The 12,200-nt window shown below is 40.8% G+C and overlaps 1 protein-coding gene across 33 annotated transcripts in view; it reads left to right on the top strand.

Annotated features, from left to right (window-relative positions):
- The window catches only part of DST (dystonin), a 467,794-nt gene that overhangs the window by 416,813 nt on the left and 38,781 nt on the right, over positions 1-12,200 (top strand). For all 33 annotated transcript variants that reach the window (XM_061623014.1, XM_061623016.1, XM_061623029.1 and 30 more), the window contains 6 exons: positions 1,354-1,524; positions 3,210-3,365; positions 3,621-3,827; positions 5,523-5,642; positions 10,838-11,007; positions 11,919-12,078. In XM_061623014.1, the coding sequence (XP_061478998.1) occupies positions 1,354-1,524; positions 3,210-3,365; positions 3,621-3,827; positions 5,523-5,642; positions 10,838-11,007; positions 11,919-12,078 (984 nt within the window). The remainder of the gene's footprint in view (positions 1-1,353; positions 1,525-3,209; positions 3,366-3,620; positions 3,828-5,522; positions 5,643-10,837; positions 11,008-11,918; positions 12,079-12,200) is intronic.

Genomic DNA, 12,200 nt, shown 5'->3' with positions numbered 1-12,200 from the left:
GAGACCTTATCCTAGTCTGCATTGTGTTGGAATTGTTTTCTAGATGTTTTTTGCTTTTTAAGATGTTTTTAAAGTTTTTTAAAGATGTTTTTAAGATGTTTTGTTTTAATATATTTTGAAGTCTGTCTTTATGATGTTTTAGCGTGTTTTTAGTTTTTTTGTTTGCTGCCCTGGGCTCCTACTGGGAGGAAGAGCAGGATATAAATTTGATTAATTTAATAATAATAATAATATAAAGTTTTAAAAACACTTTCCCTGTGTAATTTACATTCCTTATATCCCTTTCTTTACACCAAATATTTTTTTCATTTACCCACAGCCTCAAAGTAGAGAGCTTATTCTTTTGTTCCTTAGGTCTTGTAACAGAAAAAATATAGTTTTTTTTAAAAAAAAAACACAAACAAAAGATCATAGAACGTTCTCAATTTATTATTTTCTGCCTCATCATACAACTCTAGTTGCTAGTACTCAGAGACTAAGTTGCCAGAGAGCACAGTGGCACTCCTCTTTTCTTTTCAGTGCCTGAATGAAGCAGAAGTCTTATTTCAGAGCCCAAACCTCATTAGCAATTCCTGTCTCTGATATTTGAAATACACTGAGTCTGCAGTTCTGAACCTAGTTTCAGTATCATAACCAGCATTCACTGGTGCTGCAGTCATGTGCAAGATTGTAGCCTAGGTCTGGAATGTAATGAAAGGGCACTCACATGTGGAAAAGTACACTTCTTCTTTTGATGGAGCAGTTTTTAAACAGAAAAGTCTGCCTCAGGCAAGCAAAGCACACATACTGCCCTTCTTGGGATCCCAGCCTTGGTGTATATTTCTTAGAAATGCTAGCTTAGACGATAAGTACATATGAGATGGGCCAAGAAGGTGATGCAAAGCTTAGGTGACAGGGTTTTTAATAATGCAGCTTCACAATCTTCTATGGTTGTGATTTTGCTTTAGATCATCTTTAATCATCATGGATTTGTAGGAAGGTTCATTTCACCCAGAAATTTAAGGGCATAGGCCCAAACTTACAAGATTTTACTTGGCTATTTCTCATTTTCCGAATGCCTCTTGCTTCAACCATAAGCCACTTTTTTAAATCTGGGGAGGGAAGGGAGACCACTTGAAGGGGAACTGGCATGTGCATACCCCTGGAACTTGGCTATGGACTGTAGACCCCAGGTCTGGAAATGGTGAATGTGCACATTGGCATGTTCTTTGTTCAGCTCACATTAACCCTAAAATACAGCTAACATAGCCCTGATGCATTTAAGTTTAAAGTTAATTGTGAAACTTTTAGAGAATAGCATTTTCAAATAAATGTTTATGCATTAATGATTTGGGATATTTCCTCTTTGCTTAGGAACTCTGTGCTGCCTTTGAAGCTAAAGAAGAAACATACAAATGTCTCATGCAAAAGGGCCTGCAGATGCTTGCAAGATGCCTGGAGTCTGTCGAAACAAACGTTGAGCAGGACATAAATAATCTTAAAGAAAAATGGGAATCAGTAGAAACCAAGCTGAGTGAAAGAAAAGTGTGTTACAGTTTGAACTTGGGGAAATTCTCTGAATTTGTTTCGGAATCTTAATATCAGAATACTGTAAATATAGAATTGTCCTGCTATCCTTTTAACTGGTGCTAGGGATCAATGCAATCAAACCTGTAATTGATGTCAAACACCAGTATTCATCTGGAAAAGCAGCTCAATAAATTATATGGCAGTAGACCAATGTCTGTGAATGAAAACACTTCTTCTTGTAGTCTATAGGTCACAGACCCAAAGAATGAATAAAACCTTTCTAGCCACCCCGTTCATCATCCTGTCAGCTTGGAACTGATGCTTTGGTTTTATTGCTGGCATTTTGAACATAACAGTTCTTAAACGTTTCAAGTGATGAGGCCTCTATTGTGCCCTTTGGGAGGCAACCTCATACTCCAGCAGGACCATCTTACTCATAGCTGTAGGTTTCCATGGGGATGGGAGTGGACATTCTTTTGCTCCAAACATAGACAGTCAGTGTAATCTGAGTCAGGGTATAAATTACATCTTGAAATACAAATGTGTTCATAAAAGCCAGAAATGATTAAATAAATACATCAAGCTATTCTTGGGAAAAGGAGCATTTGCATTCTCATGTAATGTAAATTTAATGTATCAGTTCAAGGGTATTAGATGGCCTGGGCCAGCAAAAACAACAACAACAAAAAAACCTTTGTGTAGTAAGTATGATTACATAAGATATTATAGACACACAATGTAGACACAATATAATATTTTGCCATATGAGAAAAGGCTCCAGTTCACATTTAGCACTAAACCATGGTTTAGCATTGGGGGTAAGCCACAGCAAACCTCAAGCTTTGCACTCCTCTCACCTCATGTGTAGCCATGAGGGGCAATTGGAAGCTTCCACTTCCATTTTGGATTAACCACTGTTTAGCTTTAACCTGAACTGTAGTTAATCTTAAACATGGTTGTTGAAACAAACCAGCTTCTTAAACTATGGTTTGACGTTGGTTTGTTTCAGCAAACTCGGCTATGAAGCTCACTGGGTGACCTTGGGCCAGTCACTGTCTCTCAGTCTGGCCTACCTCACAGGGTTGTTGTGAGGATAAAATTAGGAGGGGTAGAACCATGTACACCACCTTGAGCTCCTTGGAGGGAAGGTAGGATATAAACGTAAATAAATAAATAAACAAAGCAAAAGCTTCCAAACTCCTCCCTCTGGCTGTGTCAGAGGGGAGAGCACAGGAGCCCACAGCTCACCTAGGCTCATTTTTATAACATCCAAACCAGCCATAATCTGCATGGTGGGCTTGTTGCTTCTGTTTAATCTAGATGGCTGGAAGACTTCCCAATGTAATCTTCATTATCCTTTATGCCTTACTCATGGAAGCAGAATCAAAGCTGAAATGAATATGTATGTTTCTCGATTACTGTGTGAATATTCGTAAGGTTGATCATTTAGCACTGAGTGGTAGGACTTTTTTCACTTGCAGAAATCCATATGTAGCATTTTCTGTGTGTATGCTCTTTCACCTGCTCAGTCCCAGTAGGTTCTCTGCTTTGTCAGCTTTAACCTGTAAAAATTAGGGGTAGGACAACAGTGGTCTCTGCCAAATTACTTTCAAACATAACTTGGTTTATCTGCCTATAAAGTTTATATGGTTTATAGTATAAACTGTCTACTGCTGCTAAATTATGGTGTGTTCTTACAGATCAAACTGGAAGAAGCCCTCAGTTTGGCAATGGAGTTCCACAACTCACTGCAGGACTTCATCAACTGGCTTACTCAAGCTGAGCAAACCTTGACAATGGCTTCTCGGCCAAGTCTTATCTTGGATACTGTCTTATTTCAAATTGATGAACACAAGGTATGTAAAGAAACAACAGCAGATGTCTAACTTTCTCCTTTCCGTGCCTTGGATGCACTAGCTGGCTTGCTTGTATTTATGTTAAAAGCAAGCCAGTACCACTAAAATCCAAAGATATTTTATAGTTTTTTAAAGTGACATTTTATAGTTTTTCTGACAAATAAAGTCGTACATAAACCAATCATTTCTTAGGTATGTATTTGCATGCTAGAGGACTGTGAAACTGTTCAAAAATTATCTTCTTTCTTTTGGAAGGTCTTTGCCAATGAAGTGAATGCCCACCGTGACCAGATTATTGAGCTGGACAAAACTGGAACACATTTGAAGTACTTCAGCCAGAAACAGGATGTTGTCCTCATTAAAAATCTGCTGATCAGTGTCCAGAGTAGATGGGAAAAAGTAGTTCAGCGCTTAGTGGAAAGAGGAAGAGCTTTGGATGATGCAAGGAAGCGTGCCAAGCAGGTAATGTGGCAACATTCCATAACAATATAAGCATAACCTTGCTGTAACTAAACCCATGTTTCAATGAGCAGCGTGATGTCTTTAAAGTCTTTTAAAGGAAACTGGAGTTTTAGTGCAACAGGTTTGGCAGGTGGTTTGAGCCAGAATAGCTTATTTCTCCAGCCCAGACCAGAAAGTAAAGGTAGACCCTTCACTTTTTAACCAAGCAGCCAAGTACATGGACCCAGATATTTATTAGTGACATCCCTGTTACAATAAGTTCATTCCGTTATTTTAATTGTCACAATCACCTTCATTACTCAGTCTTCTGAATCAAATTGCACCCTTCCTCTATGGGTGCTTCTAGCCTCCTCAACATTTTTGTAGTTTGAAGTTAGGTGGAGGCTCACTGTGCTCAGATTCTGGACCTTGACTTTGCTTTGGGAGATTGGAGAAGATTCAGGGCCAAATCCTGCATGTAATACCAGAGGAATACAGCTCTTATGGAGAGACCATACCATTACAGTTTTTATGCATGTGTAGTGTCGGTGGTTGAAAATCACAGCTTGTATGTATATAAAAAAAGTTACATAAGACAGACACCTCGGTTTTCAAATCTTTTCTTGGGTATGTTTATTTTTCACATGGGATGTCAGATGGGGTGCTTTCAAACAAACAATTTCCCATATAAATGTAAGGCAGTGCTGTTTCTGCATGACTACTGTACTGTCATGTCTGTGCATTATCATATATATGAATCATCCCAACAAGATAGCAGGTCTAGTGCAAGGGTGGCAAACCCATGGATTGCATGTGGCCCACGAAGCCATGTCTAGTAGCCTACCTGACCCCACAGAATCAGGCACCTCTTCTTCCATGTATTTGCAAAAGCACCTCTTCTCCTTCTGTGTTGGTGCCAGAGCAAATAGGACGTCAAGCTCAAGAAACAGGAAGGGGCACTCCTTTTTTCCTGAGCTCTAAATCCTTCTTGCAATGGTTCCCCACCAGAAGGAGAAGAGATGCCTTTGCAAGATAAGTGAAGGGCTTTCCTTCTCATGTTAGTACTGGGCTGGGAGGAGGGGATCCTGTCTTCCTTGCCCAGTACTGGGGTGGGGAGAAAAAACTGTGTATGAGTACTGGCTAGCTGGCTGTGTGGTGAGTGTCTATACACATGCATATGTGATGGGTGGATGGGGGGTGTTCTGTGTATGGGTATATGCAGTGTGTGTATGATGAGAGCATATGTGCGAGCAAGTGTGCATCAGCCTCTTTGGCTACACCCACCACTTATATAGAGGGTTCATCAACCCTCAGTTTGGCCCTCAGGCCAGAAAAGGCCACCCATGGTCTAGTGGATATATCAGTATGCATCGAGTTCAGGAGTCCTGAATTTAAATCACCATTGAATACAACTAGGTTCACTCATTTGTGTCTGGCAACAGAAATCAGTTCCCTATCGGTAACATTTGTGTTATACTGACCAATTTTGTTATGATGAGGAACAAGATACTTATTTTGAAATGATTTGCACCAGCCTAAAATGAGACAGAGGCCTTCCCCCCCCCAATATTTATTTGCATGATTCCAGTCTGGTTTGCCTGGATTATAATAGACTATATAGTTAATATTTTCAAAGCTAAGTATAGGTTGAATGTTTTGAAAATGTAATCTATGCCTATAAATTTATGTGAGTGAAAATCTTGCTTTTCCATGAAGTTCTGTGAATCCTGGAACAAACTTACGGAATGGCTGGATGATTCAGAAAAGGCTTTGGATGCAGAGCTTGAAATTGCCAATGATCCAGACAAAATTAAGATGCAGCTTGCCCAACATAAGGTGAGTCACTGGTAATGGAATGTAGAAACTGTCCAATCAGATGGCAAGAAAGCCAGTGAACCTAGCACTGTATAATTAGCAGGAGGGGGGAGATTTATTGGTCACTAGGCTGGAATGTTTGCCACCATCAAATTCAAACATTGGCAGTTTTCCAGCTTGTAAAATAAATAGAAGCTGGGAAGTTTCTCTGCAGGGTCCTTCAAAAGATTCATAGAAACCAGATAAAGTGCACATAAAAAGAAACTATGGTATGTTGAGAAATGCGTATTTTGTGAGGAAAACACATTCAAAAGTATGTATTTAAATACAATTTTTCATGCAACTTTTAAAATTTAAAAATGCAGATTATTTATTATTTATTTATTCAATTTATATCCCGCCTTTCCTCCCAGAAGGATTAATATGGAATAGGGATAGAATGGATTTATGAATGAACATATGCTAAATTGACACAGACCAGAAGCAGACTGATTGGTCCATCCCTACTTACCTCACATTCCCAATACATGGATAGTAATAAAATTGTCTCCAAAAATCCTAGCTAATTCCCTTATCAAGCTGTTTGTATGTTATATGCTTTAGCTGCTACATGCCTTGTGTTTCAATCTTCCTTTTATGAAGTAAGCCGCTGAGCCATTGTTGAAGGTTTTGGTGCCTTTAGTATCTTAGGCTAAGGACATAAACTAGGTTGTGTTTGATGTGTGGAATAACTTGGCTTCATTCTTTGTGAGCTTCACTGCCAAAAATAAGGAGAAACTTACGATTTTTAAAAATGAGCTCTGTCTGCCAAAGATTACAAACAGTATTCATTGCCTTTTTATCAGTCTGTAACTACCACCTCCACTGCATGTTATATTTAGACGTCAGTGTAGAAGGAACAGGTCATGTAGTGCATCTTTCGCTGTGGTTCAAGGATTTTTTTTTAAAAAAGAATACAAATATGTTTTAGGGCAGGGATAGCCAGTGTGGTGCTCTTCAGATAATGATGTACACTCATCCTCCTTGACCATGCTAGTTGGGTCTGATGGGAGTTATAGTCCAAAACATCTGGAGGTCATCACATCAACCTTGTTTTCAGGTAATATGGGCCTCATTACTAGCCAGCCTCAATTTACTTCGCCTAGGTACCACTGATAGGATAATTATTTATGACTCATTGACAGTAATTTCTTGTGAGCTTCATTCTAGAGAATATTTGGACATGATATAGCTGTTGAATAATTCATGAACTAAAATCTTGTTTTTCTATTGTCCAGTGTTTCTTTGCCAGAAAGGCTTTATTTATGCCTTCTCGCAAAAGCGGGGTAGTTGTACAAGCTGATATCTTACAAAGTCCCGGCTCCAGAGAAGGCAGCAGCACAAAAATATTTAAGCATTTTAAACATTTAATTGTTTACAAGGAGCATAATCTAGAAATGTATCCTTTCAATTCCTGTTGATTTCAATGAGCCTAATTAAGTATGTGATCAGTTCTCTCTTATTGACCTGGTTCACACATAATGCTAAGTCAAACTGTGGCTTAGTGTGAATGAGCAAAAGTGCAAGTTCCCAGAGAGAAGATCATGGCTGCAGCACTCCTGTCCTCCTGCTGCTAGGCTACCCAGGGCTAAATCATGGGTTGGCTTAGTGCTACATCTGAACCTGGACTCATGGGTTGTCTGGGAATACAGTATGGGAGAGAGAACAGAGCATAATTTGATCTTAATCTAAAACTAGCTAGCTTTAGTTCTAGTCTGGAAAAATAAACCTCACAAGTATAGTACTGAAACATGTCAGTAGTGCTTTACATCATTATGTATGCGTAGACTGAGCATAGCTACAGATCTTCGTGAGAGCTGTGAATGTGCAAAAAATGTAGCAGTTCAAATTTGGAGATTTTGTTTCTGGATTATAAATGTATTTTTATTATTATTTACATTTTTTCATTGTCTACTACATAAAATGTCTCAAGGTGACTTAATATTGTAAAAAATACAAAGATTTAAAACATTAAAATAATAAAACAAAAGTGCTCATCATGCAGTATTATTGAAAGGATTAATCCTACCCCATCCTACTAAAAGATGAATTGCATCCACATTTATTATTTATTTATTTATTGTTTCAATTTATATACCGCCCTTAGCGAAATAGCTCTCAGGGCGGTGAACAAACAAAATAAAATACAATATATCATAATAAAAATACAAAAACATATACAGACAAACAACGAAAAGCACAGCAAAAACAAAATAAATACTACAAAAATTAAAATACAGATTAAAAGATTTAAAAAGTTAAGAAGATTAAAATGCCTGGGAGCATAAAAAGGTCTTTACCTGGCGCCGAAAAGATGGAAGTGTAGGCACCAGGCGTACCTCTTCGGGGAGGCTGTTCCACAACTCAGGGGCCACCACAGAAAAGGCCCTAGATCTCGTAACCACCCTCCGGGCTTCCCGATGGGTTGGTACCCGGAGGAGGGCCTTAGATTCTGAACGAAGTGAACGGGTAGGTTCATAGCGAGAGAGGCGTTCCACAAGGTATTGAGGTCCCACGCCGTGTAAGGCTTTATAGGTCAAAACCAGCACCTTGAATCTCGCCCGGAAGCAAATAGGAAGCCAGTGCAGACGCGCCAGGACAGGTGTTATATGCGAAGACCGACTGGTCCTCGTCAATAATCTGGCAGCTGCGTTCTGCACCAGCTGAAGCTTCCGAACTGTCTTCAAGGGCAGCCCTATGTAGAGCGCATTATAGTAATCCAATCTTGAAGTTACCAGAGCGTGGACAACGGAGGCGAGGTCGTCCCTGTCCAGATAGGGGCATAGTTGGGCTACCAGATGAAGATGGTAAAACGCATTCCATGCCACCGAGGCCACTTGGGCCTCAAGAGACAAGGAAGAGTCGAGAAGAACCCCCAAACTACGTACCTGTTCTTTCAGGGGGAGTGTAACCCCATCCAGAACAGGGTAAGCATCCACCATCTGAGCAGGGAAGGCGTTCACCAACAATGTCTCGGTCTTGTCTGGATTGAGTCTCAGTTTATTAGCTCTCATCCAGTCCATTATCGCGGTCAGGCAACGGTTCAGCACATCAACAGACTCACCTGAGGAAGATGAAAAGGAGAAATAGAGCTGCGTGTCATCAGCGTACTGATGGCAATGCACTCCAAAACTCCTGATGACCACACCCAGCGGCTGCATGTAGATGTTGAAAAGCATGGGGGACAAGACCGATCCCTGGGGGACTCCACAATGGAGAGTCCATGGTGTCGAGTGATGTTCCCCAAGCACTACCTTCTGGTGACGATCCGCGAAGTAGGAGCAGAACCACTGCCAAGCAGTGCCCCCGACACCCAACTCCGCGAGTCTCCCCAGAAGGATACCATGGTTGATGGTATCAAACGCCGCTGAGAGATCAAGGAGAATCAACAGAGTCACACTCCCCCTGTCCCTCTCCCGACAAAGGTCATCATACAGGGCGACCAAGGCTGTTTCGGTGCCAAAACCGGGCCTGAAACCGGATTGAAACGGATCTAGATAATCGGTTTCATCCAAGAGCGCCTGGAGTTGGCTGGCAACCACCCGCTCCAGAACCTTGCCCAAAAAAGGGACATTCGCCACCGGTCTATAGTTATTCAAATTATCTGGGTCCAAGGAGGGTTTCTTTAAAAGAGGTCTCACTACTGCCTCCTTGAGGCTACCAGGGACTACTCCCTCCCTCAAGGAGGCGTTAACCACTTCCTTGGCCCAACCGGTGGTCCCAGCCCTGCTAGCTTTCACTAGCCAAGATGGGCAAGGATCCAGAACAGACGTAGTTGCCCGAACCATTCCAAGCACCTTGTCCACTTCCTCGAGCTGCACCAACTGAAACTCATCCAATAAAGAAGGACAAGGCCGTGCTCCGGACACTTCAATGGATTCATCTGTCACAACATCAGAGTCAAGGTCCCTGCGGATACATGCGATCTTATCTTGAAATAATACATTCAGAACTGTATTAGCTAAGCTGTATAAGCCAGCACAGGGATGATTACACAGCTGTCTCCCTTTGTGTGCTTGTCCTGAGAAGAGACAGTTCACTTTTTGCTTGTTGGTGACTCTACGACAAATATTGTACTACAGTTTCTATCAAAAGCCTCAATCAGATACTCTTTTGGCATTTGCTGCATATAAGCCTCTTTGGGGACAAGACTTCCCTTGATCAAGGGAAACTAGGTTTTATTAGCAACAAATCAGACATGTTTGGATGGTGTACATTCTTTATCCATTTTGCCACTTAAGTTGGAACATGACAAAAGACCTACATTTAAAATTTAATATTCGGTTTAAATAATTATTAATGTCTGAAAACTAGGATGACCTTTACTGCACTCTCTGTCGTGGTTAATTTTTAATACTTTCTTTAGTAGTCCGCTGAATGCAAGATGCAAGCTATCCTTTGTTAATGGCGGAAAATAGAAGAATATTTTCCATTGCAGCTTCTTTATTCAGATTCACAAATCAGTTAAGCTAAAGTGCTTGGCTTTTAGATGATTTAACTACATTGCTTATGAATGCTGGTGATCTGATGCAATTGCTTCATAGAAGGCTGCCCAAATTGATCATGTCAAGCTGAAGATCATTGTCCTACTGCCATTTCTCTTGCATAACTTATTTTAATTGTTCAATTAAAGTCATTTGATTTATTTTCTTATTGATTTCAGTGATACGAGGCATATTCAGGAATAAATGTCAGCAGGTTCTGGAATTTAAATGTCCCAATGACATTTCATGATATTTCCCTGCTAAATGTAATTTGGGTGAAAATCCCATTCACTGTGTTTGGCCCAGTTCACACATCTGGTAAATCAATGTTAATGATTTACCATGAACATACCTGGCTGGGCTGTTTATCTCCTCCCTACTAATATGCAGAGCAATTGAACCATGAACCTCAGTCCCAACAAACCATGGTCAGTAAGCCAAAAGCAAACCTTAGCTAGAATGTATGGCTTGTTGAGAGCGAAACAAACCATGATCTCTGGTTCAAATCATGTGGTTAGTTTGTTTCCTCCCAGCATAAGATGGGAGGAGTGAAGTGAGCACAGTTCACTCATGCATGGTGAGCCATGCTTTGTTTTATCATGATGTGCAGGTGTGACCTTTGTCTCCAAACTGCAAAAAATAAGTTGTGTGCTTCATATTGGGCTCCTCCCACCCACCCCTTTTTTTGAATAGGAGTTCCAGAAAGCTCTTGGAGCCAAACATTCTGTGTATGACACGACAAATAGAAGTGGACGCTCTTTGAAAGAAAAAACTTCCCTTGCTGATGACAATCTGAAACTGGATGATATGCTGAGTGAACTCAGAGACAAATGGGATACAGTCTGTGGAAAATCTGTAGAAAGGTAAGACAAAAAGCTGTGAATGTTATTTAAGAGAGGCTCCATAAAGCAGTAGCTAGATGGAAGGGGCACTGTCTCTCTTATCATCCCATTTGCCTTTCCCCAACTCATCATCTGTATACATCCCTGGCCAGACTAGTATTTCAAGAGTCCCACTTAGAGCAGAGGATGGAGGTTCTTGGCTCCACTTCCCCATCACGTGAAATGTTTCATGCAGTTTAAACCAAGCAGAATAAGCATGTAGTTTGTTTTTCCAAGTGTGGATGGAGGCAGAAGAGACCCATTCATGATTAGCCAAAGTCTCTGGGATGGCACAGAACTCCATCTCAAAGGAATCTTCTTGTGAAATAGGCTGACCCTACTCCCACATGCTTTCCATTGGTTTGCATAATTTAGCCCCAGGTTTGAGCTCAGATCTTGCCTACCGAGGGGTTTAATTTTGCACAGTATCTTCACTTTGCTACTGAAGTTGGTCTTGATAGAGGGGCATATATAACTAAAAGATCTCATTTTGTTTATTGTTATCTCTGAAAACAAGGTTGTTTTCCCCCATCCCCAAACTGGAAAAGGGGGAGGAGGACTTGTAGAAGGACAGGATAGACCTGGGGTTGGACACTGGCAGGACATGCAACTCCTGGGATGGTGGCTTGTGTGTGTATGTGTGTGTGGGGGACTCCTTGTAGGAAGGGAGAACTAGCAGGTGACACAGTAGTAGCAGAAATGCTGTCATGGGTGGCAGGCTGTTGATGGAGGAACCAGCAGGAGGTAGGCTGGACTCTGCAAGGCCTGCCTCTTTATAGTGTTAGAGTGGTATTACTCGTTGTGTGGGTCTAGGGTGCCTCTGAATCTGTAACCACTCCACAAGCTATATTTTCCCCTTCACTGTGTCTATCTGTTCGTTTTTTCCACTTCAGACAGAACAAACTGGAAGAAGCTCTTCTGTTTTCTGGGCAATTTACTGATGCTCTTCAGGCTCTCATAGATTGGCTGTACAAAGTGGAACCGCAGCTGGCCGAAGATCAGCCTGTGCACGGAGACATTGATTTAGTGATGAACTTAATAGATAATCACAAAGTAATGGCAACAAAATTACAGTCATTTTCATATTATTTTAAGTCAGGCTGTTTAAACCATTTTGAATAAATGTCTGTTGGGTCAATTTGTAACTTTAAGAAAGATTCATGAGCCCATCCAAT

Source organism: Rhineura floridana, chromosome 4, assembly GCF_030035675.1.
Source record: "Rhineura floridana isolate rRhiFlo1 chromosome 4, rRhiFlo1.hap2, whole genome shotgun sequence".
Taxonomy (NCBI): domain Eukaryota; kingdom Metazoa; phylum Chordata; class Lepidosauria; order Squamata; family Rhineuridae; genus Rhineura; species Rhineura floridana.
Note: the sequence above shows the minus strand (reverse complement) of the source record. Positions and strands in the feature narration are given on the sequence as shown.